This window comes from Gekko japonicus, unplaced genomic scaffold (genome assembly GCF_001447785.1).
Source record: "Gekko japonicus isolate JY-2015 unplaced genomic scaffold, Gekko_japonicus_V1.1 scaffold464, whole genome shotgun sequence".
Lineage (NCBI taxonomy): Eukaryota > Metazoa > Chordata > Lepidosauria > Squamata > Gekkonidae > Gekko > Gekko japonicus.
In genome coordinates, this window is record NW_015170903.1 from 307,862 (window position 1) to 335,661 (window position 27,800).

At 45.5% G+C, this 27,800-nt stretch overlaps 1 protein-coding gene across 2 annotated transcripts in view; it reads left to right on the forward strand.

The window, feature by feature from the left end:
- Positions 1-27,800, forward strand: part of GRIK2 (glutamate receptor, ionotropic, kainate 2) — a 918,110-nt gene that overhangs the window by 260,680 nt on the left and 629,630 nt on the right. For both annotated transcript variants that reach the window (XM_015418620.1, XM_015418619.1), the window contains exons 2-3: positions 8,548-8,724; positions 11,624-11,881. In XM_015418620.1, the coding sequence (XP_015274106.1) occupies positions 8,548-8,724; positions 11,624-11,881 (435 nt within the window). The remainder of the gene's footprint in view (positions 1-8,547; positions 8,725-11,623; positions 11,882-27,800) is intronic.

Here is a 27,800-nt window from a genome sequence, read left to right on the forward strand (position 1 = left end):
TCCCTGACAAAATATATAGAATGTAAAAATCTAACTAGTGTTAGTATATCATTTTTTTCTCTAGTTTTTTTAAGTAGTCAAAAATGGTGACCAAAAATACTTTTTATTTTTTGCCCCCAGGGAGTGCAGGGAACCGTTGAAACAGTCGAGTAAATAAATCCTTCTGTAAACAGTGTCCACAATTTCTTCCTTGCATGGATATAGATTTCCACAGTACATGAACTATTTTCTGTTTTCCACTCTAAATCCAAATAGGGTTGCCAGGCAACTGGTGAGAGATGGGGGAAGGCAGGAACGTATTGAGGAGGGGTGCGTGATTGTCATCCCCGCACGATGATGCAACTTCTGGTGTGACCTGGAAGTGACAGTGTTGCACTGGGGTGGCAATCTAGCACTCACCCCCAAACTCTATGGTTTTCATAGAGTTTTGGGGTAAGTGCTAGTTGTGTTGTTTCCAGCATGACACTGCCACTTCTGGGTCATGCTGGAAGCTGCACCATCATGTAGGGACAACAATCCCTAACCCCCTTCCAATTTGGCCGGTCTGTTTCTGCCCACAGATCAGCTGAACATCAGTGGCCAATTGCAGCAATCTTAGTCTCCTGCCATAAGCAGGCAAATGGTAAGCCTAAATCCCAAAATACATGTGGTCAGTGTATTAGAGCAAATATTTGCTTATGGACATTTGTATATACATGGAAGCAAAAAGGAGGACTTCCTTCTTAGTTAAGCATTGGAGAATGTATGCATGAATAAAATTGTTAGCTGGAAGTCTGTTGTGAATGGTGGAACCTAGTGCCTGGACATTTGTTCCTGTGCAAAAGGAGGCATAGTTTTGATTGAGTGAATTGGCATAGATTGTGAATCTCTAGTCCTGTTGGCTTGTTGCCATGTTGCAACTAAGGCAATCTGGCTTTTTGTTTCAAGTGTAATGGTGTAATTTTTCATTGGATGCTGGTTAGAAGGCCACCTTTTTCAATAAAACACTTGATTTATTTCAGATTTTTTCAGCAGGGAATGTCTAGTCCAGAATCCTTTGGAATTCATTTCTGTGGCCAGTGGCAGCCTGCAGACATTAGGTTAAGCATCCATTTTATGTTCACATCTGCAAGAAAGGGCAGAAGTGTAAAGTGATCTGAATGTTGTATGTATATTTGATGTTGGTTTTTGACTGGACACTGGTTAGTGAGGAATGTATTTTCTAACTATGCCTTATAGATTCACAGCCAGCTTTAAAAAAAATTAACACTGTAATGTATTAAATGCAAATCATTTCATGATGATAGTGTGATTGGGTCTCTCTACCTGCTTCCCTCTGTTCTATGTAGAATGGTTTGCCTTTTTAAGCCATCTGGGTCTGTTTTGTTAAATTTACCCAACATTTCAGTCCTATCAATCTGCTTTAGCTATGGCAGTCCAAACACCTTGTGCTGCCTCAGCTGAAGTAATGTTCTACCTAGGACAGGTGGAACAGAGATGAAAGACCATGTTGCATTTGCCAAATTTAACCCCTTTGAAGCTTTTTTGTTGTTCAGTCGCACAGTCGGGTCCGACTCTTTGCGACCCCATGGACCAGATCCCGCCAGGCCTGATCCTTTGAAGCTTACTATAAAATTATAGGGAAGATGCTAGCCACAGTTGAGCTACTAGACTCAGAATGCTAATAGAACATGTAACTCCCTTTCGTTAACGTGGGACTTTGTTCAGAAGGACTTCCCAGTTGATTATATTTCATGTGTTCCATATAAGTTACTTTGGTATAATTTTGACGATATATAGAATCATAGAAACAGAGTTGGAAGGGACATCCAGGGTCATCTAGCCCAACCCCTGCCCAATGCAGAAAATTCACAAATACCTTCCTCCCCCACACCCAGTGGTGACCCCTGCTCTATGCCCAGAAGTGTTATTTGCATTTGCTGCGTTAGCTGGCTGGTGGTGTTCCTTGCTTTGGGGAGGGCCTGCTTTATCAAACATAGCTTGTTTAATTTCTTTATTTTCTGTGAAACCTATGTTGGATATTAATGTCCACATACTTGTATGAGTAAAGAGGGATTCTGTTTAGTAATTTCCACTCTGACATCAACCCTGTGGATCAGGTTCATGATGCAGTTGTTACGAGATGCTGCTTGTTAAGTCCAGTGCTTATGTTAGGAAATAAGGACCAAAATCCTTCACTGATTGTAACTGCAAACACAACTGCATTAGCTGTTCATATTCCATTAAGAATTTCAAATGCACAGAAGGAAGACAATCCAAGAGTGCACAAAGTAAGCATTTAAATACTTTGGCCATGTCATTTTGGATAAAGGACCCACTTCAGTGTGCTAGTGCCAGTTTGGATGTGTAATTTCAGGTCCGAAAGCTGTCCTGGAAATCAGACAACTCCCACATCTGCCTCCCTCAAGCTGTTAGACAGAGATAGGCAGAGGTTTGGCGGCTTGTCTACTTCTGAATTGCAAGATTTATTACTTCTCTCTCAGCTTATCTGAGAGCATGTGTTGCATGCCTGACTTAGATTATTAATAAAGCTATCATGAATAGGCACAACAATGGCAGTTGTTTGGATGGAGCAACATGACTCATGACAGCTTTTTGGAAGGCAGTATCTGGTAGTATTATGGCTTTGGAATCCATTTCTTTTTTTCCTCTGTCCGTTTTGTAGGAAGGTAGATTTGATCAGCTGATGGCATGAACATTAGCATAGTCTGACTTCTACTAGTTATTGGACTTCTCTTTTCCACTGTGGAGTAGTGGACTTCTCTTTTCCACTGTGGAGTAGTGGACTTCTCTACTCCACTGTGGATTCATTTATACAATAAGCAGAATCAAGTGCTTATACTGTTTTCCTGCAACACTTCCAGTTTGCAGGTTAAAGATTGGAAATACAAATGCTCCAGATTTTTTTTAAAGAAGCCAGCTCTGCTTAGAGTTCTCACTGAAGTTTTATTTGTTCTTCTGCACAGAAAGGTTTTGTATTGGAGAGCATTCATATTAATACTCCCTCTCTCACTTCACAACTAAAATACTGCACTGCAGGAAAAGCTTTACCACACCACTCTTCTGGATATGTAAAATGTTCATAAATAACAATGTAGCATAATGGCTTTAGCCCTTGGTAGAATTTGTGAGGGAAAACGTTGTGTGTCCTTGAAGGGGTGCAGTAATAATATTTCTGAGGAGGAGAGTTCTGTGATGAGAACAGAGCACTGATGGTTCAGCTAAACATAATGCATGACCCAAACTGACTCACAGTGCATAAGGTTGTCATGCCTGGCCTGGCAACCAGTGGGAGCCTTGGAGTGGGGTGTTATGGGCAGGCGTTGGCTGATAACCATTTAATGTTTTTATTATTTTCCCACTGCCACTCTGTGGCAACAGGAAATGCCAGCAGGGGGCATGAAATCCCGCACCCCAATCAGGGGGCTGGCAATCCCAGTGGTACATGTAACATCAGGGAACTCTTGTTCCCAAACCACTGAGGGGACAGTTTCTGCTTATAAGTGTGGCATGGGAAGGGGCTTCAGCTCTCCCGCCTGCATCTTTTATGGAGCTGAAATGGCAGTGGAGGAACCCTGTTTGTACTGCTCTGGAGCTCTACATGTACTGACTGTGACATATGGAGTCCTAGGGTTGAATTTTGGTTCCCCTACAGTGAAATCATTGCTGAAAATATTAATTTCTAGGTGCTATGGTGTCCTGGTGCCTGTGGTTTGTTGAGCTCTGGTCTTGGGAGTTGCTTTGATTTTTTCTTTCTTTCTGGTACTTTTTCCCTACCCTGACCTGGATGGCTTAGGGTAGCCCAGCCCCCTCAGATCTCAGAAGATAAGCACGGTCAGCCTTGGTTAGTACTTGGATGGGAGACCACTGAGGAGTTCTAGGTTGTTATATGGAGGCAGGCAATGACAAATCACCTCTGTTCATCTCTTGCACTGAAAACCGTACAGGGTCACAACAAGTTGACTGCAACTTGATGGTGCTTTCCGCTGCCACACTTCCTTCCTGATTAGGAGCAATGGAAGCACCACTGTTTTCTCCTTTTCAGCTCCTTCTTCATTAACCAAGTGTAACCCCAGTTTTCTCACACCAACCCTAGATGAGGGAAGAAAGTATAGGACCTTAGTTACTGATGAAAGGGGTGTGTGAAAAGGAGGCATTAGTGGAATCTCTATTCAAATGAATAAACGTCTAAGCTGTTTAATAAATAAAAGGCAGTTAGTTTATTTGAAGATGGGGAACAGGAGCAAGACAGATTGAGATCAGTGTATGAATCCCCAGTAAGTATGTCTGAAGGATACCTTGTTATGATAGCTGATCTCATTGAATGGGAAAATAAACTCGTGTGTGTGTGTGTGTGTGTGTGTGTGTGTGTGTGTGTGTGAAGTGCCATCAAACTGCAACTGACTCATGGTGATCCCAGCAAGGGGCTTTCAAGGCAAGTGAAAAGCAGAGGTGGTTGTGCCATTGTCTTTCTTTGCAGAGTCTTCTTTGGTGGTCTCTTTTCCGAGTACCGACCGTGCTTAACTTCTGAGATATGACATGATCATGTTATACCAGGCTGCCTTCCTTTCCGAATAAACTGTAGTGAGTCCTATTTATGCACTGATGTATGCACTGTTAACAAACCTCTGGCTTTTCAAAGGACCATTCTTTGTGAAAAAGCCCATATTTCTTCATTATGTTCTACCACGTCCGGGATCATTAGCTGTATAATGTTCGATTGCAAGATGGGGAAGCTAAACTCTTTTGCACAGGGTCAGTTCCTCTTCCACGTACAAGTGTTCCTACTTCCTGCCGTGTTTTATTTGATCTTTATTGTACAAGGCAAGAAATATCTTCGTAAGACCTATGGACTACAGGGACCACTGCAAGAATTTTGTAGCAAACAATTAATTGGGTTTGCGGTGCTTGGTTGTAGCTTCCAATTCAAGATTTTGTGGCTGTTTGTAATTTGAGCAGAATGGAAAAGCTATCGTAACCTCCAAAGAAGGAAATATGGGGTAGAGAAATGTTTTCATCAAGCTTGTGATGCAAGCATGCTAGAATCCTACTATTTCCCTCCAAAATGCAGATTGCAGAAGGCAAAGTAACCTATTAAATTGGCATTATGTTCTCCATTCTTGTTCATGTGACTCTATTGCTGTTTAGGATATACTTGTCTATTTCACAGCTAAGCCTGTTTGCATGAAGTTTCTTTATTCAAAAATTTGATGTGACAAATCACAAAATCAAATACACCCCCTCCCCATCATATTGGATCAAACAGCCCGTTGCTCTCCTTGTCAGTTGGTATCTGTTTATCAAGCAAACGCAGTAATCTCCAGCATTCTGCTGCAAAACTATTTTTCAGTGCCTGCTGAAATCAAAACAGCATCTGCTTTCATGCTGCAGCTTCAAATGGTCTAGTGATTGAAGGCTTTGTAAAGTGCAAATACAGAGCTTTCATAATATTTCTAGATTCTCTGAAATATAATATTCTCTATCCATAGTTATCTAAGCTATGTCTGACCTTCATATTAACATTATTCAGTTAATCAATTTCCTCTTTGCCTTTTTAAATATTAATTGGCTGTTATCGAGGTACATTGCTTCCTTGTTGAATTCCTGTCATAAGTGTATATCTTATGAATGGATCATCCACAAAGTTTTCTTCCCTGCTAGTTTTTAGCTATATTTACATATATGTGACCTCTTACTGTATTTGTTCAGTCTTTGTGAGATCTAAATTGGTACCACTAGCTACATACAGCCATTTATCACTTTCTCTCTCAGTATGCAATGTTTCTGTTCTGGTATTATTATAGGAGCATCCATTTCCAGAGAGCTGGGGTTTTACAGGCTTCAGGAGCAGGAAAAAAAAATTATCTCCTCTTTCTAGTTATGAGATAGAAAATAAAATAAAGAAGCAGTCTATAAAGCTAAACTCCTTCAGTGATTTGATAATATACAAATTAGGAGTGTTGGGGAACTTAGTAAGTGCCCATTATTGTCTGTATGTTCTGCTCAAGTTATTTGTACTTTCTGAATTTCACTTGGCACTTTTTCTGTACAGCCAGGCCCTGGCCAAAAGCAGAACCTTAAAAGGAAGCATATAGTTGAATTGACAAGGTGTTGTAGAACCTATCAAATGAGACACAACAGCCAGCAGGGTGTTCTGGTCCTCCACCCCGCCCTTCACATTGATGATGGAGAAAAGGAAGAAACCAGTATGCATGTGTGATAATCACACTGATGCAACGGAGAAATTCCATGCCTTCTTAGCACCTCTTGGTTTGCTGCTGTTTTATGTGGCTACACACATGTTGCTTCCACGTGTACTATTTCCCCCTTTTTCCCTGCTGCCCAGGGCAATTTCAGGTCAGAAAAATGGTGTGTGTGTGTGTGTGTGTGTGTGTGTGTGTGTGTGTGGATCATGCCTGTAGTCAGAATTTTTTTGTTAGGGAGGCATTTTTTTCCCTAAGGGGCAGGTGGACTGATTCAGTAAAGGAAGCCATGATCCTCAGTTTGCAAGACCAGAGCAAGGCAATTAAGGATAGGACATTTTGAAGGACATTGATTCATAGGGTTGTCATAAGTCAGAAACAATTTGACAGCACTTAACATACACACATGCAGGCTAAATTGGTTTAGACCACATAAAAGAGATTTTGTACTGCACCAAAAGCTATTACTGGGGGAGGAGGAGGAGCAGGAAACATGAAGCCTGTAGCAAGGGGGGGGGGAGAAGAAGCACTTCCCACAGCAGAATAGCAGCCTGCCCCCAACTGTCAGCCTCAGACTCCACCCTTTGATTTGATTGACAAAGAGGCAAACATTTTAGTTTTGGTGTTTTGGCTGCCTCGATAGATCGTAGGGATCCAAAGTGCTGGGATTAGCTCTGGCTAATTGTAAGAAACAAATGACCAGGATGTGGGGTTTCTCCCTGAATGACAGCTCAGGAGATAAAGAAGCCCAGTGTGAGACTGTCTATCAAGCCTGACTATATTTCATTTTTCTGAAGGCAGGCAGCTGTAATTCAAATAAATAAAACACAAACTAGCCTAATTCGACTTCAGGCTCTCTATACAACATTTGACTCTTCTGCCACTACCTAGCAACGTGAAGAGTCAGCAACTTCCCAGCACTCAGCAATTACCAGAGAGCGCGGAGCAAATACACATGCGCTTCCAGGATATATTGCTTCAAGCATCTCTGGGAATTGTATTTTTTTGCATCCCAGCTCTCCCTAACATCTTTGAGCCTTCCTCCTTTCAATACAGTTCCTGTCACAGGTTGCGATGGGTAGGCCACTGTTTTATTTCCTGCACCTCCCCTCCCTTCCTCCTCCCACTAGAGGCAGTTGAGGGCAGCACAGCAGAGGTCCTGCCAGGGAAGGAAGGAGGATGTGCCGTGCTCCAGACCACATGAGCTGCTTCAACAGTAGGAAAGCTGACTGGTGTGGCAGGGCACATTTTGGCTCCCGCCTTTTCCAACCATCGTCAGAGGGCAGGAAGAAGAGAAGGTCTCCTTCTCTGACCCCTCCTTAGCCTGTGCTGCCTGAAAACTGGCCATGATGGGTCTCAGTTGTGCTTGAAAGGGCAGGGAACATTCAGGAGGGGCATCACCCTTGTGGGCCCCCTTGTGGCTACAGGCCTGAGGGGGGGGGAGGCTAAAGCCTCTTCTCCCAGCATACTGTTGTCCCAATTTGCAGTGGGCCCTATTTGCTTGGGCGTTGAATTCCCAGTAGAGGACTCTCAAGTGCACTAAAAGTCCGAGTGAGGAATTTGGACACAAACTATGTAAAATGGCCCCCTTCTTGCTTGTTTTCTTTTTTTTCAGAGTATCCATGGAAAAGAGGGGATTTAACTTTCTCCCCCCCCTTACTTCGACCAATCAAAAGGTGGGGTATGGGTTTATGTAAATACTGCTTCCAAAAATGTCCACACCAGTGAACTATTTCAGGATTATGTGGATTTTGCATCATGCATTTGGAGCTGTATGCACTAGAATTAGCAGGCGCCTTTGGGCCATGCACACCAGAAGCCTTCCATAACGATTGGAATGTGGTACTTGTCCAGGCTGTTTGGCAACCATCTTTCTAGATGCTCAGTTCTTTGAAGCTTATGTGTCCTTGCCTAGCATGAATATTGGTCAGCTAAGATCTTTGCAACGTTTCTCACAGCTAAAAACAGTTCATGATAGGTTTTCCATGAGCTATGGATCGTCTGTGTACCTCTATTTTCTGGATTTCAGAGGAGACCTGTCAGCTGACTCATGCCTGCATTGACATGAGGCTGTTTCTTTTTTTCCTTGGGACATTGGGACATTTCAGCTTACAGCACTTTGACATAATTTATGGCAAAACTATACTACTGTAGGGTCCTACAATGCTTTACAACTCTGCTCTTTTGTTACAGTTTCTGACCTACATAAATCTTGGGGCCTTGTTTTTATATTTAGGTCAGAATGCAAAATGAACCTAAAGGTACAGATTTCAATTATGTTTAATGTGTATTGTTGCCTTATTTTTGCTGATTTTGTGTATGTGTGATGTTTCAATTTCTCTAGGGGGTATTTTTGAATGTGTGGAATCCGGCCCAACAGGAGCAATGGGAGCAGAGGAACTAGCCTTCAGATTTGCTGTGAACACAATCAATAGAAACAGAACTCTGTTGCCAAACACCACATTAACGTATGACACACAGAAGATAAACCTCTATGACAGTTTTGAAGCATCCAAAAAAGGTAAGTTTTTGAAAGCTTTTGAGAGATGGAGATGTTTGCCTGGCTTAGGCATTGGTTTTCTCGTATCATGGGAATAAATCTTGATCCACCTCAATGCTCTGCCTCACGTGACTCTGCCTACATCTCCCATGGATGTAAATAACTGGGGTCATCATGTGACATGAAAAACACTTGGAGGGGAATGGAATCACATTGGCCACCCCATTCTCAATTTCTGAGTTCAGTGTAATTTGTGAACAGAGTCTGTAGAAAAAGCTGGGTACCCAATTGCAAAGCCAAAGCCAATATGCATACAACATGTGTTCATCAAGGATCACAAAGTGTACAGGATTAACCCACTCAGCCCAGTCCAGGGATGGGAGGGAATTCTGTATTTCAGCACATTAACCAAAAATCCATGAGACAGTCTGTACTCTCTCGAGGCTTCACAACAGTTTGCCATCAGAATCTCTTCACGGGGTCCCCACTCAGCCTAAGAGCAGAGATTCAAACTCTTAGCTGGCATCCTGGAATTAACATATCAGCAACTATCACAATGGTAGCTCTGTGGTCAGCCTAGACACGAGATTTAGCCTTGGAGTTCAAGTACAGCATCAGAGACAATTACAAAATATGAATGAACTTTATTCAGTGCAAAGCATAGCAAAAAGACTACTAGAGGATACAAAAATAACAAAACCTATGGCTATTTGCCCTTACTACACATTAAGCAGAATCATAGTTACCCAGTTGAGTCTCAATAGTCCAAAATAATCCATTGCATAACAATTCAGGTAGGCACCAAGGGATTTTGAAGAGAAATCCCATCTTGCACAAGTATGTAGTCCAGATCTGTTCAGAGATACAGCTTTACAGTTACAAAAGGTTGCTCTTTGTTTCAAAATCAGAATCCCAGGAGCAATAAAGCAAGCAAGAGCAGGGGAGAGAAGAGAGAGCGAGCAGCAGCTCTCCCATAGAGACCCATGGAATTATACCCCTCATCCCAGTCATAATTAGCTGTGGCCATCAGCCAATCACGAATGGCAGGGGTGTGTGTCTAATTGTTGGTTGCCATAGCTGCAACATCAGGTGTGTGGGGATTGGCTAGAAGTTAGAGGCCCTGCCTGCAGTCAGGTGACCCAACCTTCAGCTTTCTCCATTGTGTACATGACATGGCCCATGTGAGCCAGGAGCCTTCAAGTCTGGCTCTTAGCAGAGAGGTGTTAAGGAATGTGGATATATGGCATGGCTATTAGGTGGCTCAGGCCATCTGGTCTCACACTAGACCATTTGGGGCCTGCAACAGGAAACAAGCAGAATGTCATCACAGGAGAAGGCATGAGAATTTAGAAAGCAAGATTTCTATACACAAAGGGACACTGAATGTGTGTAGGTCAGCAGTATGGAGAAAAGGTGTGATGCTGCTTTCCTTCTATGTTCAGTATCACTGAGTTTCATGTTCTATGAACAGGGCTATATATGGCTCTCACTAGCTTCTGTGGCAGAAGAAACAGGCACTTAAAGACTTAGTGTTTCCATGTACAGAGAGTCAACTAGTGAGATCCTTCTCATGCAGGACTTCCAATGTGTGATATATTTGTGTATTGCTTCATATATGTTCTAGTGGAAAATCTCTAGAAAGAAAGAAATACTTATCTCCTGCAAAATATCACAAATGATGTCATCTATGAGCAAGGGGGCATGGTATTTGTATATTCCTTCTCTGTTGTGTTTTTAATTTACACTATATTGTGTAGAGTAGTTATTTCTTTAGACCTGACAACATCCCTGCAAGGCAGGCTGTTACTTTTAATGGGAAACTGATTATGAAGATTATTTTTTCCAAGCCTGCTGAGAGAGCAGGGATTTTCAGTCCCTTGGTACAGATCTAATACTCTGTCTACTTGCTTTCATGACTTTGTGGATTCCAGATAGCTGTTTGCCTTTGGCAGCCATTTCTGTAAGTTTCAAGAAGTCATGAATGAAAGATGAAAGGCTCAGGTATAATGGTGTATTTATTGTGACAGGAGCCTTAATAACCAGATTTATGCTCTCAGCTAGTGTGGTAGCCTACAATTATTCCATTAACAAACCAGTAGATGTCTCACCAAAAGACTTCAGGCTAGAGAAGTCCAAATACTCGGATTTCAGCAGATCTACTACCTCTTCTAGCAGTCCATGGAGTCCTGGAATAGGCATCTAATTTGATTTTAAAAGTTCGAAACTGTTTCCTTGCCACTGAAGCACCATACAGAAGAAGAATCCTGAACTGGTTTAAAATAATGTTTGAACTAAGAATACTGTATATTCATAATTCCTACATATTCTTTATATACAGTATCCCTACAGTATATGCAGGGATAGTTGTGTATATGCAGGGATAGTTGTGTTTGTCTGTTACAGCAAAAACAAAGAAGGTAACATCTGATGAAGTGGCTCTAAGCTTGGAAAACCTGTGCTTCCCTTATCCAGCCATTACTGTTATTAGAGATTCCATCTCTTAGCATTTGTGTAACTACAGTAGTGAAAAGTAGTGCAAAAGTACATAAAAATGACATTTTTCTAAATAAGGGTGAAAGTATGGGTCAAACATTGTAGGGTTAATCTGCATGCCATTGAAGGAAATGGCTACGCTCCCCCTAACTGTAGTTACACTAAACTGCATCTTCTGGCTTCTGATTATTAACAAAGCTTTCCCCCCAGTAATGGCTATTGCATGGTTAGTGGTTTCAAGAAAAGCACAGGAAAAGAGACTTGCATTTAACTTGAATCTCCTTAAGAGAAAAGATGGGTACATTGTGACTGTAATAATTAAGGAGGAAATTTTGTTATTAAACCCTGCCTTGTTTGATAGTTTTCTGGACAGCAAGTCTCCCCCTCCCCTTTGTACACTGTTGATCATGTGTGTCTTGTTTTTTAGCCTGTGATCAGCTCTCCCTTGGAGTAGCAGCTATCTTCGGACCTTCACATAGCTCTTCAGCTAATGCAGTGCAATCTATCTGCAATGCCTTGGGGGTTCCACATATACAGACTCGCTGGAAGCATCAGGTTTCAGACAACAAAGACTCTTTCTATGTCAGTCTTTATCCAGATTTCTCTTCACTCAGCCGTGCCATCCTTGACCTTGTACAGTTCTTCAAGTGGAAAACTGTCACCGTTGTTTATGATGATAGCACAGGTAAGCAGGACTGCGGTTCTTTATGCGAATGTATTTGTGTGGGAGTACTTAATATTTTTTGAAATCCTTTGAAAAGTGTAGGGTTTTTTACATGCCACTTGTACTACCATTGCAATGCTATGAAACGCTGTGAAACATGCATCTTTTCATAATGCATCAAGTGTTGTAATAGATTATATATATAAAAATACTAGGAATAAGGTCCGTTGTAGAAATAAATACAACGAGCTCTAGAAAGAGGCTCTGGGAGAGTACCCCGGTCTTGGGCACTTAGCGCCAATTTGCTGTGGCGACCGCAGCAGGGTATAATGACACAGAGTTCACCATTTTCTCCACCTGAAGAGCAGTTGTAATTCTGTGTGATCTCCATCCCTCCCCAGGAGACTGGCAATAATGGTTTCCCATGAGGGAATGGTTGGTTTGGAGGGTGGAGTCTATGGCATTGTACCTGTATGAGATCCCACCTCTCCTCAAACCTCACCCTCTCCAGGCTCCACCCCTCAAATCTCCAGGAATTTCCCATCATGGAGTTGGCAACCTGATCTCCCTCCCAGCCAATCGTCAACCTACCATTATCTGCCCCCTGGCTTCAGCTTTCCATCTCCTCCCCTCCCTCCTAGAGAGCAGTTGTAATTCTGAGTGATCTCCAGCCCCCACCTGGAGATTGGCAACTGTGGTTCCCCATGAAGGAATTTATTTATTTATTTATTTATTTATGACATTTTTACCCCACCCTCCCCGCAAGCGGGCTCAGGGTGGCTTACAAGGGGTGGAGCCCACATAAAACATTGTAAAAGCAATAAAACCTTAAATAACACAGATAAAAATAAAGTGCTACATGAAGATAAGATGGTCTCTGAATAAATCTCTTGATGGCAACAGTCAGTTCTTTGGGGGTGATCTTATCCTGTAGTTGGTTCCTAGTACGTCCGGTGGTACCAGTGCCATGTGGTGTTATAAGCGGTCTTCCTAGGGCCGTCCCTAACCGCGTTGTTATCCATAGCATTGGTTGCGGCAGCAGTGGCAGCCCCTATGCAAAAGCCTGGTGGAAGAGCTCTGTCTTTCAGGCCCTGCGGTACTGCATAAGGTCTTGCAGGGCCCTGATCTCCTCTGGGAGCTTGTTCCACCAGGTAGGGGCCGACACCGAAAAGGATCTGGCCCTGGTCATGGCGAGCCTTGCTTCCCGGGGGCCTGGAACCACCATGCGATGTTGTGTCCCCGACCGAAGTGCTCTTGGGGGTATATATGGGGAAAGGCAGTTCCTCAGGTAGGTCAGACCCTGGCCATGTAGGGCTTTAAAGGCAAGCACCAGCACTTTGAAATGGATTCGGTATGCCAAACCAGCCTAAGATGATAAAATACTGATCTGGCAGTGGCTGCCACCTGGGCCTCCATAGTGAGGGAGAAATCCAGGCGCACTCCCAAGCTCCTAACCTCTGACATTGACACCAATGGCACCCCATCGAAGGTCGGGAGAGGGATCCCTAACCCCGATCCGTTCCGACTCAGGCACAGGACCTCCATCTTCACTGGGTTTAATTTCAGCCGGTTCAGCCTGAGCCACTCAGCCACTGCCTGTAATGCCTGGGTCAGATCTTCTGGGTCGGAGCCCGGACCGGCCACCCAACATCAGATAGAGCTGGGTGTCATCTGCATATTGATGGCAACCCAGCCCATACCTCCTGGTAATCTGGGCGAGGGGGCGTGTGTAGATGTTGAACAACATCGAGGAAAGCACTGCTCCCTGAGGCACCCCACACTCATGGGTACCTCCGGGACTGCTCCTCCCCTCTCACCACCCTCTGTCCCCAACCTTGGAGAAAGGAGGCAAGCCATTGAAGAGCGAGCCCCTGTATCCCCATGTCGGCGAGGCGGTGGGTCAGCAACTGGTGGTCGACCGTATCAAACGCGGCTGACAGCTCTAACAACAACAGTGCCGCCACACTGCCTCGATCCAGATGCCTCTGGAGGTCATCAGTAAGGGCAGCCAGCACCGTCTCTGTCCCATGACCCGAGTGAAAGCCAGACTGAAATGGATCAAGGACAGAAGCATCATCCAGAAAGCTCTGAAGCTGTGTCACCACTGCCCTCTCAATCAATTTGCCCAAATAGGGCAAATTGAACACCGCCCGATAGTTGGCCAATTTGGCCGGGTCTAGAGCTGGTTTTTTTCAGGAGAGGGGCGGGCCATCGCCTCCTTGAGTGCCTCAGGGAATTGTCCCTCTGAGAGGGACTTGTTGATAATCTCCCTTATGGCACCTCGAAACCCCTCGTGGCTCGCTTTGATGAGCCAGGAAGGGCACAGATCCAGGCAGCATGTGGTTGGGCGCACAGTTACGAGCAGTCTGTCAACTTCCTCCAGATTGAGCAGGTCAAAACATTCTAAACTCCACGGAGATGCTCAAGGGACCTCAAGTTCGCTCACTGTTTCAATTGTGGCTGGGAGGTCACAGCGGAGCATCAAGACTTTATCTACGAAATAGCTCACAAAAGCCTCACAGCCCATATCCAATTCCCTACTAATTTGTCTGCCTTGTGGCAGAGCTGTCAAGGACCGAATTGTTCTAAATAATTGGGCTGGGTGTGAGCTAGCAGACGCAATCTCAGCTGCATAGAACTCTCTTAGCAGCCTTGACTGCCATCTCATAGAATCTCATAAATGTCCTATAAGATGTTTTTGATGCTTCATCATGAACACGCCACCACTGTCTCTCTAGCCATCTTAACTCTTGCTTCATAAGCCGCAACCCCTGGGTATACCAAGGGGCAAGCCTAGAGCAAGGGTGCAGAGGGTGCCTGGGAGCAATCTCGTCGATGGCTGGGGAGAGTCGGTCATGCCAGTCCTCCACAAGCTCATCCAATGAGCTGCCAGGGGGCATCGGATTTTGCAGAGCCATCTGAAGCTGTACTGGGTCCATTTGGCTCCGTGGGCGAGCTAAAATCTGCTCGCCGCCTAAACGGGGTTAGGGTGGGACATTCAGACAAGCCTTTAGGGCAAAGTGGTCCAACCATGGTACTGCTACTGCAGTAATCTGGTCCACTATAATCCCCGCCGCGAAGATGAAATCAAGCATGTGCCTGGCCTGGTGTATGTGGGTCAACACAAATTGAGAGAGTCCCAGTGCCGCCATGGATGGGACCAGGTCTGCAGCCCAGCTGGAGGTCACATTATCAGCATGGACGTTGAAGTCACCCAAGACCAAAAGCCTAGGGTGCTCCAGTGCCAAGCCTGATACAACCTCCAGCAGGGATGGCAGGCTACTGGTCGGTGCGTTAGGCCATCAGTACACTAGCCAGATCGCCAAACTCTCCACGGTCCCCAGACACTCCATGCCCGCAATCTCCATCGGGGGGGAGCACCCTGATGGAGTAAGCCTCCCGAATGAACATCGCCACTCCCCCCCGCCCCTTGGTCCACGATTGGTGTAGGACCGAGAACCCGGGTGGGGCAAGCTGGGAGAGAGCTACTGTCTCCCCATCCCTCACCCAGGTCTCAGTCATACATGCCAGGTCCATCTGCTCTTCCATAACGAAGTCCCGAAGGACTACCGTTTTATTATTGATGGACCTGGCATTACACAACACCAATGACAGAAAGGGGTTCTTCATCCTAGCCCCACTGCTGACCTCCTTCGGGATGGGTCATAGGCTAGAAGGGTGTCAAGCCCGTCTTTTTCTCAACATCCTTCCCTTACCCTTTTGCCTAGACCCACTGCAATACTTTCCACGCCCCCAGAGCACCGGGATTTGCTGCTCCAGCATCATCGCACCAAACAGTCTTTGCAATGGCCACAGACCACCGGTACTGACTACACAGGATAGCTCCTCCACCCAGAGCTGGGCACAGCTTCAGGTCCTGGTGCTGGCGAATTGGATCAGCTAACTAATGCCTGTTTAACCTAACTCCCTATTGTACCAATTAAAACTCAATAACTCTCTAAAGTACAATATATAACTAACTAACCTGCCAGAAAATACATAAAATATAATAAAATTACCAGGTGAGCCACCGTCCTCCTGGAAGCAGTTACTAAAAACTTTCAACTATATTAACCATTCCTAGAATGGTTGTCAGTAATTTAAATCGAACCTAACTCTTCCATTTTAACTTGGCAATCACACCCATTCAATCACCCTCTCTCATAATCATCCTTCCTTAGCAGTCAGTCAGCATTCATCTTCCACATCCATACTACCGGTCCAACACTAGACATCATCCTTCATGGCTGGTTCGGAGGGTGGAGTCTATGGCATTGTACCTGTCTGAGGTCCCACCCCTCCTGAAACCTCACCCTCTCCAGGCTCCATCCCTCAAATCTCCAGGAATTTCCCACCTGGAATTGGTAACCCTATCAGGACTGGCCTTAATGAGTTTTCTCCCAAAGGCCAAAATAGGTGTGGAAAGGGCCTTTTACTGACAGAACCTGGTTGCCTAGCAACAGGCACTGAGGAGAAAGCACAGTTGCCACCTCTGATTAGGGAAATACCTGGAGATTTTGGGGGGTGGATCCTATGGAGAGCTGCATTGGAGGGGGGAGGATTGAAGGACTCATCATGGGATGCCATAGGGTCTACCCTCCAAAGCAGCCATTTTCTCCAGGGGAACTGATCTCTGTCATCTGGAGATCAATTGTAACAACGGGAGCTCTCCAGGTCTCACCTTATAGTTGCCAGCCTCCAGGTGGGGCCTGGGGATCTCCTGCTTTTACAACTGATCTCCAGCTGACAGAAATCAGCTCCCCTGTAGAAAATGGCTGCTTTGAAGGGTGGACTCCATGGCATTGTACCATGCTGAGGCCCCCTCCCCTCCCCAAATCCCACCCTCTCCTCGATTCACCCCCAATGTCTCCAGGTATTTCCCAACCCAGACCTGGCAACTGTATATCTCACTGAGATCCTCCCCAAACTCTGGCCTCTCCAGCTTCCAACCCACAAATCTCCAGGAATTTCCCAACTCAGACTTGGCAACCCTATCTCACCTGGAGATTGGCAACCCTAGAGGAAAGTCAGCAGCACAGCAGGGGGTTGAAGAGAATGGTTTGATAGTCACTGGCCCACCTCATTAGCCAGCTAGCCATGGTGGAGGAAAAAAGGAGAGCAAGCCGTTTAAAGTTAATTCTGACAGGAAATTGTTTTTTTACTGTCAGAAGTTGGTTGCCTACCAACAGCCACTGAGTAGACAGTCACAGTTAGTCCCACACAGGAGCCAAGAGAAGTTTCTTCCTCAGGAGAGAGTCTGGCTTTCCAGGAGCCACAGCTTGTTTCCTCTAGGCCAGACCCTCCCTGGTGCTACCGCTGCTGCTGAAGGGGGAGCCTTTGAAAGGCACTAGGCAGCCTTCTCTGCGGTGCAGCCCACTAAGCTATCACCCTGACGAAGTGCAGGCCTTGTGGCCAAAGGAGAGGGGGCATGAGGGGCAGCGAAGGTGAGTGCTTCCCCTGCTTGCTGCCACTCGCTAGGTCTGCCTCCTTCTCCCCCATGGAGGGGTTGCTGCTCTCTCGGTGGAGCATCCATCCCCTTTGCTGGCTCCCTCCAGACTGAGGGCAAAACGCTGCCTGCCAGCTCTGTGGGCGGAGCCGAGCCAACGCAGCGAGCCAATGGAGCCACGAGATTGGGAGACTGTGAGCATGGCAGCCGAGTGGGCGAAAGGCTGTGGAAGCGTGTCCAGGAGGGACACCAAAACTCTTTTACTATAAGGAGAGATATATATAGCCATCAAGTCAAGCTGACTTATGGCGACCCCTAGTGGGTCTTGAAGATAAGGGACATTCAGAGGTGGCTTGCCATAACCTGCCTCTGTGTAACAACCCTGGTATTCCTTGGAGGTTTCCCATCCAAATACTAGCCAGTGGTGGTCCTGCTAAGCTTCCGAGATCTGATGAGATCAGGCTTGCCTGGGCTACCCAGGTCAGGGCAGATCTGATTTATATTGACACTGAACTGAAAGATGAGAATATCAGTTTGATGGATTAAAAGGTAAAGGTTCACCCTAGCTATTATCTAAGGAGTCTAGACTCAAGAAACAAAGTCTGCAAATTTTGTTAGAAAAATACCATTTCAGCAAGAAAAGAAATCAGGAAGAGTTCTGTTTAGAGAGCACTGTATGAACTCTGCTGTTGACATTTTGTAAGAAGAGTCGTAATTTTAATCCTGCAGTTTGTTTTCGTGGTCCTGAGTAATTCATATGTTTGTTTGAGCCTCCCCCGCCCCTCGCTGCCCCATAAAATGCGCAAATCCTAAATGTGGCAGCTTTGCTTCATGTGAGTAAGCAGCTTTCCATCAACTTCAGTATTGAAACCAACTGCGAATACAAAACTAGAGCTGTCTCTGATACCAAAATTGGTAGTAGCTTGTTTAGGAACTCCATATTCATATGGGAACTATGCTATACATCTTTAAGATTTTACTACTGTGGTGGTGTAAATTTGGTGTGGTAAATATCCTGAAATTTCTCCTCTTGACATACATTTAACCAAACTGGTTTAGAGGTATGCCTAACTAAAGCTATGTAATTTTATTCATAGCATTTTATGCCAGCCCTGGAGCACTGTGCAGCTGGCTTCTTCCTCAGACAGTTTCCTAATTTCCAGGGCCAATCTAAGAGGTACAAAGTAGGGATCTTCACCATATTATTAGTGATAACACTAAAATTTAATGTTTATGTAATTTTTTTGCTTCAGTGAACAATGCAGCATCTTATACATTAAGATTTTTAAATGGTGGATTAGATCCAAAGATTCCCTTCCACTAGGTGAGGGTCTTCTTCTCCTGAAGAAAGATTCTCATATAGTGAGAGGGAGTGTTTGAACCCAGCCCAATATAAATATATTAATCATAAAATAATTCTATTTTATAAAACCATGCAATTTACTGTTCATTTGAGATAATGACCCTTTGGACAAAAAGCCAATTAACTGTCAAATAGATCTTCCCCTTCAAATGCTTAGGGGCCACGGTGGCTCAGAGGCTAAGACACTGAGCTGCAGACCGAAAGGTCTGTAGCTTGGCAGTTCAAGACCCTAGCACCACATGATGGAGTTAGCTCCTGTCTCTGGTCCCAGCTCCTGCCACCCTAGCAGATCTAAAGCAAGAAGTTGCAAGTAAATAAATAGGTACCGCTTGGGTGGGAAGGTAACAGCATTCTGTGCACCTTGGCGTTTAGTCATGCCAGCCACATGACCACGGAGAAGTCTTTGGACAATGCTGGCTCTTCAGCTTGGAAATTGAGATGAGCACCACCCCCTAGAGTTAGATTCGACTGGCTTTCGAGCAAGGGAAACCTTTACCTTTACTTCCAATAGTGCTGCTGTAACACTGTCCTAGGATCTTCTCCCCAATTTGGTCAAAAATATCAAAAACAACCTCCTCTCCTTTTGGTATGAAATTCATACCCAGTATTTTTATTTTTAAAAGTTACATTGCTGAGGGCCAGGAGAGATGGACTACCAGTCTCTCCGTGCATGACACTTTGGCTCATTTATCTACAGTTAGAGAAACAAACTTGGGGCTTGGGGCTTTTGCAGAGTCACATGATGGAATGACTGGATGCAGTCTGTGCTTCACAGTGCAGTGTGCACATTGGTCCTTGGTCTTCTCAACTGTTTTCAAGATCTGAAACAGCTCATCATTATGTGGGCATTATCAAATTGGATACACTAGTGTGGGTTGGAGAACAGAGTTGCCAGGCCCCAGGTCCTGGCAGGGGTTCTTCCAGTTTTCAGGGCTTTTCCCTGCTGCCAGCCTGTATTAGGCGACACATCCCTAATGTAGCCAATCCTCCAAGAGCTCACAGAGCTCTTCTTACAGGGGCTACTGTAAGCTCTTGGAGGACTGGCTACATTAGGGGTGTGTCGCCTAATATGCAAAGGACTTCCTGCCACAAAAAGAGCCCTGGCAGGGAAGTCTGGACACTTAAGTATTCAAAGAATTGTAGCAGATCATAGCAATGCCAACCAATATCACCACAAATCTTGATTTTTTTAAAGTGTCAGGTGGCTCACTTTTACTCCATGATGTAATAAAATTTGGATGAAATGTCCTGATCAGAATCATGCATAGCTCTACAAGTGATTTCATGGGATTACAAAATTTGGCGAATATTTACCAGTTAACCTAACTGCAATAAATCCATAACTTCCAAATTATTTATGTGATGATGTTCCTTTCAAGAATTACTGAGTTATATTTTAACTCATGTACATAGCAGGCCCTCAGAACTGAGTACACCAATATTTCTTCACTTGGAGAGAGAGTGGGTGAATGGTTCTTTCCTTCCTTCCTTTTGAGAAAAATCTCCCCTTGTTTAATCTGTTAACACAATTTGCGGCTTGTGTTTTTGTAATGTATTCTGTGCTGCCTAGAATGCATTAAGATGGTTGTGAATCATCTCATAAGGAAGCAATGTTAAGCTTCGTCTTGAACAGGGATTGAAGTTCAAGACTACTGCGTCCAATCAGGTTCAAATGTGTATAAGCGGGAAAGACTCTGATTGGTCCTTATTGTCTCAACCTGATAGGTTGTTTAACTGTATAGTAGGCGTGGCTATATTAGCCGGGAATGTTTTAAATACCGAGCAGCTGCAATGGGAAGCTGTTCGGGCTATCAGAGAAGTTGTACCGTGTCAGAGAAGTTGATCGTCGAGCTGAAATAAACCTGAGTTTTGCTGAATCACTCTTTGGCTATTTTGTTAAATACGGACTTAACAGTTTTAGATTAAATGTTATTTTCTAAATGCTTTATAGGAAGCAGCTTGTAATAAACCGTTTATAATTATAAGTATGGCATAGACCTGGGCAGTTATAAAGTGCTATATATTTAAGGGTGCAATACAAATAATAAATAAATATTTGATTTACAGATTACTTATTTCAAGCACAGCATTACAGAAACTGTTAAGGGAATGATAAACTATCGTTATAAGCAAGTGTTTTTAGTTGGACTTCATAACTATCTATTCAATTTTTAATGAGCATACTGAAAACATGTTGTTTATCACCTCCTTGAAAATAAGGGCTGAAAATAAAGGGAATCTTGCATCTGTGTGCTCTTATGCACAATGTCTTTATTGAAGTATGAAAACCATTGGCTTTGCCAGGAGGGAAGGTCTGAGGTTATTTATTCATCAGTAGATGTATAGGTGAATCGTGCTGCCATTTACAATAGCAGGACAAAGGCTGTTGTGTACTGCCTCTTTAAGAGGCTATCTCAGTAGGCCTCAGAGCAAGCAGGAGAGTAGGAGGGACTCAGTGCTTGTCTTCGCACTTCCAGCTAACAGCCTGCAGGAGTGTAGGATCTACTAAACCCTGGTCTAGAGCTCTAGAAACAGCTTAGTTAAGTATTGTTTTTCCTTATTCCAATAGCCAAGTTACCTGTCCTGCAGCTACTATTAATAAAGAGGTCTTCAGCCAAACTGAACTGGGTGTTTGTTGTTTGCTCCACTACATAAAAGAGACTTCCTCAACTACCAGTCCTATCTCTGAGGAAGGGTTTTAGCAACAGTCTGTAATCCTTCACTGGGGCAGACAGGTTGACTCATAACTAACCTGCCGCTTGTTGTGGATTCAAATAGGACGGAGTGTGTGTATGTTCCTTCAAAAAGGCATATTGTGGTGTGAATGTATTCTACAATCAGGGCTGTTTTTTAAAAAATCATTTTAATTTCTCTGGGATGAGAATGCATTCAGGCAAAACCCTGGAAACTTCAGAAGCAAAAATTAAATTGTCAGCAGTGAATCTGAAGGTGATAAATACAAGCAGGCAGAGTGAGCTTTACAAAAGATCCCGGGGGTGCCCCAGAGCTTTAAATTGAATTTAAATGCATTGCAATGAATGAAAGCTATCAAAACAAATATTGGCCTCAATCCAACACAGAGCTGAGCATGTTTAAATCAATGAAATCAGTGTTGGATTGTAGGTATATATTTTTGGTTTAATTTTTATTTGTTTACTGAAAGTCTCATGATGCAACTTAACAACAAATTTTGTGTTTATTTAAAATGCTCTTGTCGGATCTCCCAAGCGGCATGTAATAAGTGCTTGATGCTTTCTTTAATAATTTCCCATCGTTAGACCTTTTGCAGTAGAAGGGTGCTTGCCCCTCCACTGTAAGCAGTTTTCCTTTCAAGTTTGGCACTATATTCTTATTTAAAGTGATATGCCTTGTTTCACAGATTGTGACATGCAGTTAAGTTCTCTCTCAGAAGTTAACATATTTGTGCTTGATATATTTAGGAACTGAAAAACAAAATATGGCACAGAATTATCAAGCCCTAAGAAAACACTCAGGTTTTGATAGCATCTCCACCTTCCGCAGCACACAGCAAAACTGTAATGTATTCATAAGCTGCCATTGAATGCATTATGTGTTGTAAAACATCTGATTGAAAAGCTATGTTAAGCTTTGTCCTGGGCTAGGATCCAAATCCATCCAATCGTATTGCTAGCCCAGGAAGCACCTAGCCAATCACTTTACAGCAAGCTCCCTGCGCGGGAACGTCCATGATTGGTCCTTATCTGAACCGTATTGGTTGGTATTTGTACAGTGGGTGTGGCTACATTAGCCGGGAGAGTTTAAAAGCAGGACGACTGCAATGTAAAGGCTGTTCTGGCTATCAGATGTTGATCCGTGTTGGAATTGTGTTCGAGTTGATGAATAAAGCTGAATCTTTGCTGAATCACTCTCTGACTACTTTGTTAAGCGGGCGACTTAACAATTGGCGATGAAGGTGGGATATTAGTGCGGGTAGGCAGCCCCACTAAACAATCCCACGACGGACAGCAGCGAGCATCGCGCCATGGCCAATCAGCAGCAGGCACCACCAGATCAGGTGGAAACACCTGTCAGGATGGCCAATAGCCAGAAGTTCAAGGCATTTGAACCTACCACCAAGGAATGGGATGTTTACCTGACGCAGTTCGAGTTCTACCTCGAGACGAACGACATCGCAACTGAAGAGAAGAAGTGGGCAACACTCCTGAGCTCTTGCGGCAAGAGCGTTTTTGACATTGCCCGGTTGCTGGTAGCGCCAGCGGACATCAAGACGGTTCCGTTCAAGGACCTGATAGAGAAGTTGAAAGCGCACTTCTCTCCTCAACCATCGGAGATTGCCTGCTGGCATGCCTTCTATAAGAGAGCTCAGGCAACTAATGAGTCGGTGGCCGAGTATGTAGTGGCATTGCGTAAGGCTGCAAGACCCTGCAACTTCGTGAACATCGAAGAGGCCCTCCGAGACCAGCTAGTGTGCGGCATGAGGGACGAAAGGCTGCAACAGCGGTTGTTTGCCCGCACCACCCTGACTTGGGCTGTTGCCTACACTGAGGCTGTCGCCGCAGAGGCAGCCGACAAGTCAACCAGAGAGGTACGCCAGCAGTTGGCATCAACAGAGCAGCATGTCCACCACCAGGTTTTCAGCAACGAGGGCGATGACACCGACAAGGACGTGTACGAAGTCAAAGCTGGAGCTGACAAGCGGACCCGAGTGAAGCCTGCAGCCAGCCCAGCGTGCACCGGTTGAGGCGGGAATAATCCTCGTGAGCGCTGTTGGTCAAAAGACATAGTGTCTCGAGTGTGAGGGAGGTGGGGCCATCTGGCATGGGTCTGCAGATCGCCAAAGAAGCAAGCGCCGACATCCCCACCAAGGAACCAATGCTCACAAGCAGCCATCAGAGGAGCCAGCTGTCAGATGACAATGAGCCTGTCGTCCGCCTCGACCGTCCTTCGTACCGGCGGTCATGGAAAGATCCACGTCACTGTCCACCTAGATGGCATTCCGTGCAGTATGGAAGTCAACTCGGGTTCATCGGTGACAGTCATCTCTTCGAAGACGTGGCAGCGACTATTTCCAACCCAGAGTCAGCGGCGGTTGAAGCCAGCAGACACCCGGGTATCAGATTTTCAGGAAAAACGTATTCCTCTGGCGGGGAGGGATACCTTCAATGTTGAATTTAAGGGGAAATGTGCTACATTATCCCTGTTGGTTGCTGAGGGGGACCGGGTTAACTTGCTTGGCCTGGATTGGTTTGAACCCCTGGGTATTGCAATTACCGGTGTGAACAATGTTGTTGAGAATAAATGGGCATTGCTGTACACGGAGTTCCCTGAAGTGTTTGGGGGTGGTTTGGGAAGGTACAATGGGCCCCCAGTGTCATTTGAACTCGATCCCTCCATGACCCTGATCCGATTGAAGTAGCAGAAGGTGCCTATTTCGCTCAAACCCCGGATCGAAGCAGAGCTGGACAAGCTGATCGAGCAGAGGGTGCTTGAGCCAGTTCCATTTAGCAAATGGGAAACTCCAATAGTGACGCTGGTAAAATCAGACGGGTCAGTAAGAATTTGCGCTGAGTATAACTGCACTCTTAGCCCGTACCCGTCATCAGCCACATTCTGGCATCCCTGCGCCAACTTTGATTTAGCGCAAGCGTACCAGCAGCTGCCAGTGACTAGGGAGGCAGCAGAAGCCCAAACTATCGTTACCCAAAGAGGGGCCTTCAGGGTCAACAGATGCCAGTTCGGGGTAAATGTCGCCCAAGGGATCTTTCAGGGATTGATGGAGGGCTTACTAAGAGGGGTACCAGGCACGGTACCATATTTTGATGACATGCTGATTGCAGGGGGGGTCTGACCAAGAGCTCATGGAACGGGTGAGAGCAGTGTTGAAGCGTTTCAAGACTGCTGGCCTCAAGGTAAAACAGTCTAAGTGCCTTGTGGGAGTTCCAAGTGTGGAGTTTTTGGGGTTTCGGGGTAGATGAAACTGGTGTCCACCCCACAGAGGACAAGGTGGCGGCAATTAAGAATGCCCCACGACCCCTTAACAAAAAAGAGTGACAGTCCTTTCTAGGACTATTAAACTTCTACCACGCTTTTCTGCCACACAAAGCGTTTGTGGTGGCTCTCTTACATGCACTCCTCCACAAGGACGCAAAATAGAGGTGGGGCTTGAAACACGAGTGGGCTTTCAAGGGAGTCAAAGCCCTATTGTCATCAAATGCTGTCCTCATGCACTATGATGAATAGAAACTGTTGGTGCTGGCGGCAGATGCATCTCCATTTGGGGTGGGGGCAGTCCTCAGCCACTTAATGCCAGACGGCAGTGAAGCCCCCCATCGCGTTTTACTCGAGGTCGCTATCTGCTGCAGAAAAAAAACTATGCACAAATTGATAAAGAGGGTCTGGCACTCGTTTCTGCAGTCAAGAAATTTCATGACTTTTTGTTTGGAAGGAAATTTCTTCTGGTAACAGACCACAAACCGCTGTTGGGGATCTTTGTACCGGACCAGCAAATCCCCAACATACTGTCACCTCGAATGTTGCGGTGGGCAATCTTCCTCACCGCGTATGATTATGACTTTGAGCACAGGCCGGGCAAGGCAATTGGATATGCGGATGCCCTCAATCGCTGCCCTCTACCTGGCCAGGACACGGACCCTGCTCCAGCTAGCACGGTGCTAGCCATTGATGAACTGCCTCAGGCTCCAATCTCCTCCACGGACATTGCTGCTGCGACAGCTAAGGACAGTGTACTTGCCTGAGTTTTAAACTGGGTGTGGAGGGGGTGGCCCACAGGAACTGTGGAGCCAGAGTTCAAACCTTTTCGGGTGTGCCAAAATGAGTTTTCGGTGTCGAAACGGTGTGTTTTGTGTGGTAACCGGGTGGTGGTGCCCCTCAACCTTCAAGAAAAGGTGCTGGAATCACTGCATGAGGGCCATCCTGGCATGGTCCACATGAAGGCGTTAGCCCAGGGGTATGTGTGGTGGCCCGGCTTAGACGCCGACATTGAGGAGTAAGTCAGGGTTTGTGTGCCGTGTCAGCAGGCCAGGTCCGAACCTCCTACTGCCACTCCACAGAAGTGGGCATCTGTGGGGAAGCCTTGGTCCAGGCTCCACCTGAATTTTGCAGGGCCTGTGCAGGGACAAATGTTCCTTATGGTTGTTGACGCATACTCAAAGTGGTTGGAGGTTGCGCACATGCACTCCACCACTTCGATCTCCGTCATCAACGGGCTGCGTGGCTTGTTCTCCACCCACGGGCTACTGGATGTGTTGGTGAGTGAACGCGGGACACAGTTTGTCTCTAGGGAGTTTGGCCAGTTCCTATCAGACAATGGAATTAGGCACCTGACATCGGCTCCCTTCCACCCGGCCTCTAACGGCCAGGTGGAGAGAATGGTCAGGATGACCAAGGAGGCCCTTGCAAAGCTAACGCTGGGTGATTGGGGGGTAAAACTGGCCTCATTTTTGCTGCGCCAGCATGTTACCCCATGCTCAGGCACAGGCTGCAGCCCGGCCGAGCTGCTGATAGGGCATCGCCTTACCACCTTATTAGATCGCCTTCATCCAGATCTGAACCATCTAAAGCCCCAGCAGCAGAGTGCTCTCCCTAAGGTCCGCACTTACGATCCAGGCAACTAAGTGTTTAGTCGTAACTATGCAGGGGGTCACTCGTGGCTACCAGCCACTGTAACTGAGTGTATTGGTTCAAAGATTTATGTGGTCGAGCTTGCTGATGTCCGCAAGTGGCGACGCCACATAGACCAGCTTAGGCAGTGGTGGGCAAAGGAACGCCTAGACTCCCAGCCGGCTGAGTCCCCCGAACCAGAGGACTGTCCCAGACCTCCTCCGGAGGTGAGTACTGCCGAGCCCAGTACTGTCCCAGTGGTAGGGCAGACCCCTAACTGCGGACCCGCAACAGAGGACGGAAGTGTACCTGACTCACTTCCCAGTGAGTCAAGCGGAGTCCCCCAAGCTGAGCTGTGTCCTGAGCCTACATAGCTACGTAGGTCTCAGCAGGTGCGCCGAGCACCAACCTACCTAAGTGATTACGAGTGTACATGATTGTTTTTACTTAGGTGGGAGGAATTGTAATGTATTCATAAGCTGCCATTGAATGCATTATGTGTTGTGAAACGTCTGATTGAAAAGCTATGTTAAGCTTCGTCCTGGGCTAGGATCCAAATCCATCCAATCGTATTGCTAGCCCAGGAAACACCTAGCCAATCACTTTACAGCAAGCTCCTTGAGCAGGAACATCTGTGATTGGTCCTTATCTGAACAACCGTATTGGTTGGTATTTGTACAGTGGGTGTGGCTACATTAGCCGGGAAAGTTTAAAAGCAGGACAGCTGCAATGTAAAGGCTGTTCTGGCTATCAGATGTTGATCCGTGTTGGAGTTGTGTTCGAGTTGATGAATAAAGCTGAATCTTTGCTGAATCACTCTCTGACTACTTTGTTAAGCGGGCGACTTAACAGAAACTCAAGTTGCTTTGCTAAGTTTCTCTGTAGTGCTTGGCAACCCACTCTAGAAACAAATTGTAGAACATCATTTTGATGAATGCAGTGAACATGTATATATTGTGCCATTTAGCACACGCGCACACATACACGCACACACAGAGGGTATGTGAATTTCATTTTTAATAAGCATACTGGAAACGTTTATCATCTCTTTGAAAATGAGGGCTTAACATAAAGGGAATCTTGCATCTCTGTGATCTTATGCACAATGTCTTTGTTGAAGTATGAAAACCATTGGCTTCGCCAGGAGGGAAGGTCTGCATGTGTTTTACCAACAAAAGACACGACGATAGCTATGTTCACAGCTTTGATCTATATGTACACTAAACTCCTAATATGTAAAAAGGAACAGGATTGTGATAGCAAGCTCTCACCTCCAGTGTTCACACATTCAGCTGACAATCAAGACCATAAAATTCAAGCTGCAAATGTCTTATGAAGGGAGCAACTGAAGAGTCTTGCAAGTCTAATGAGAGGCTGGTAAAGAGGAAGCCCAGTCTTATGGACTAACTGGGCACTGCCATTGAGAGTGCATGAGCTTGCTATAAAAGTGAAACCTGTTTTTTTTTGGGGGGGGGGCATCTTTCTGCATCTGCTAGGCCGATCAATGGTGGTGATGGGCTCATCTTGGA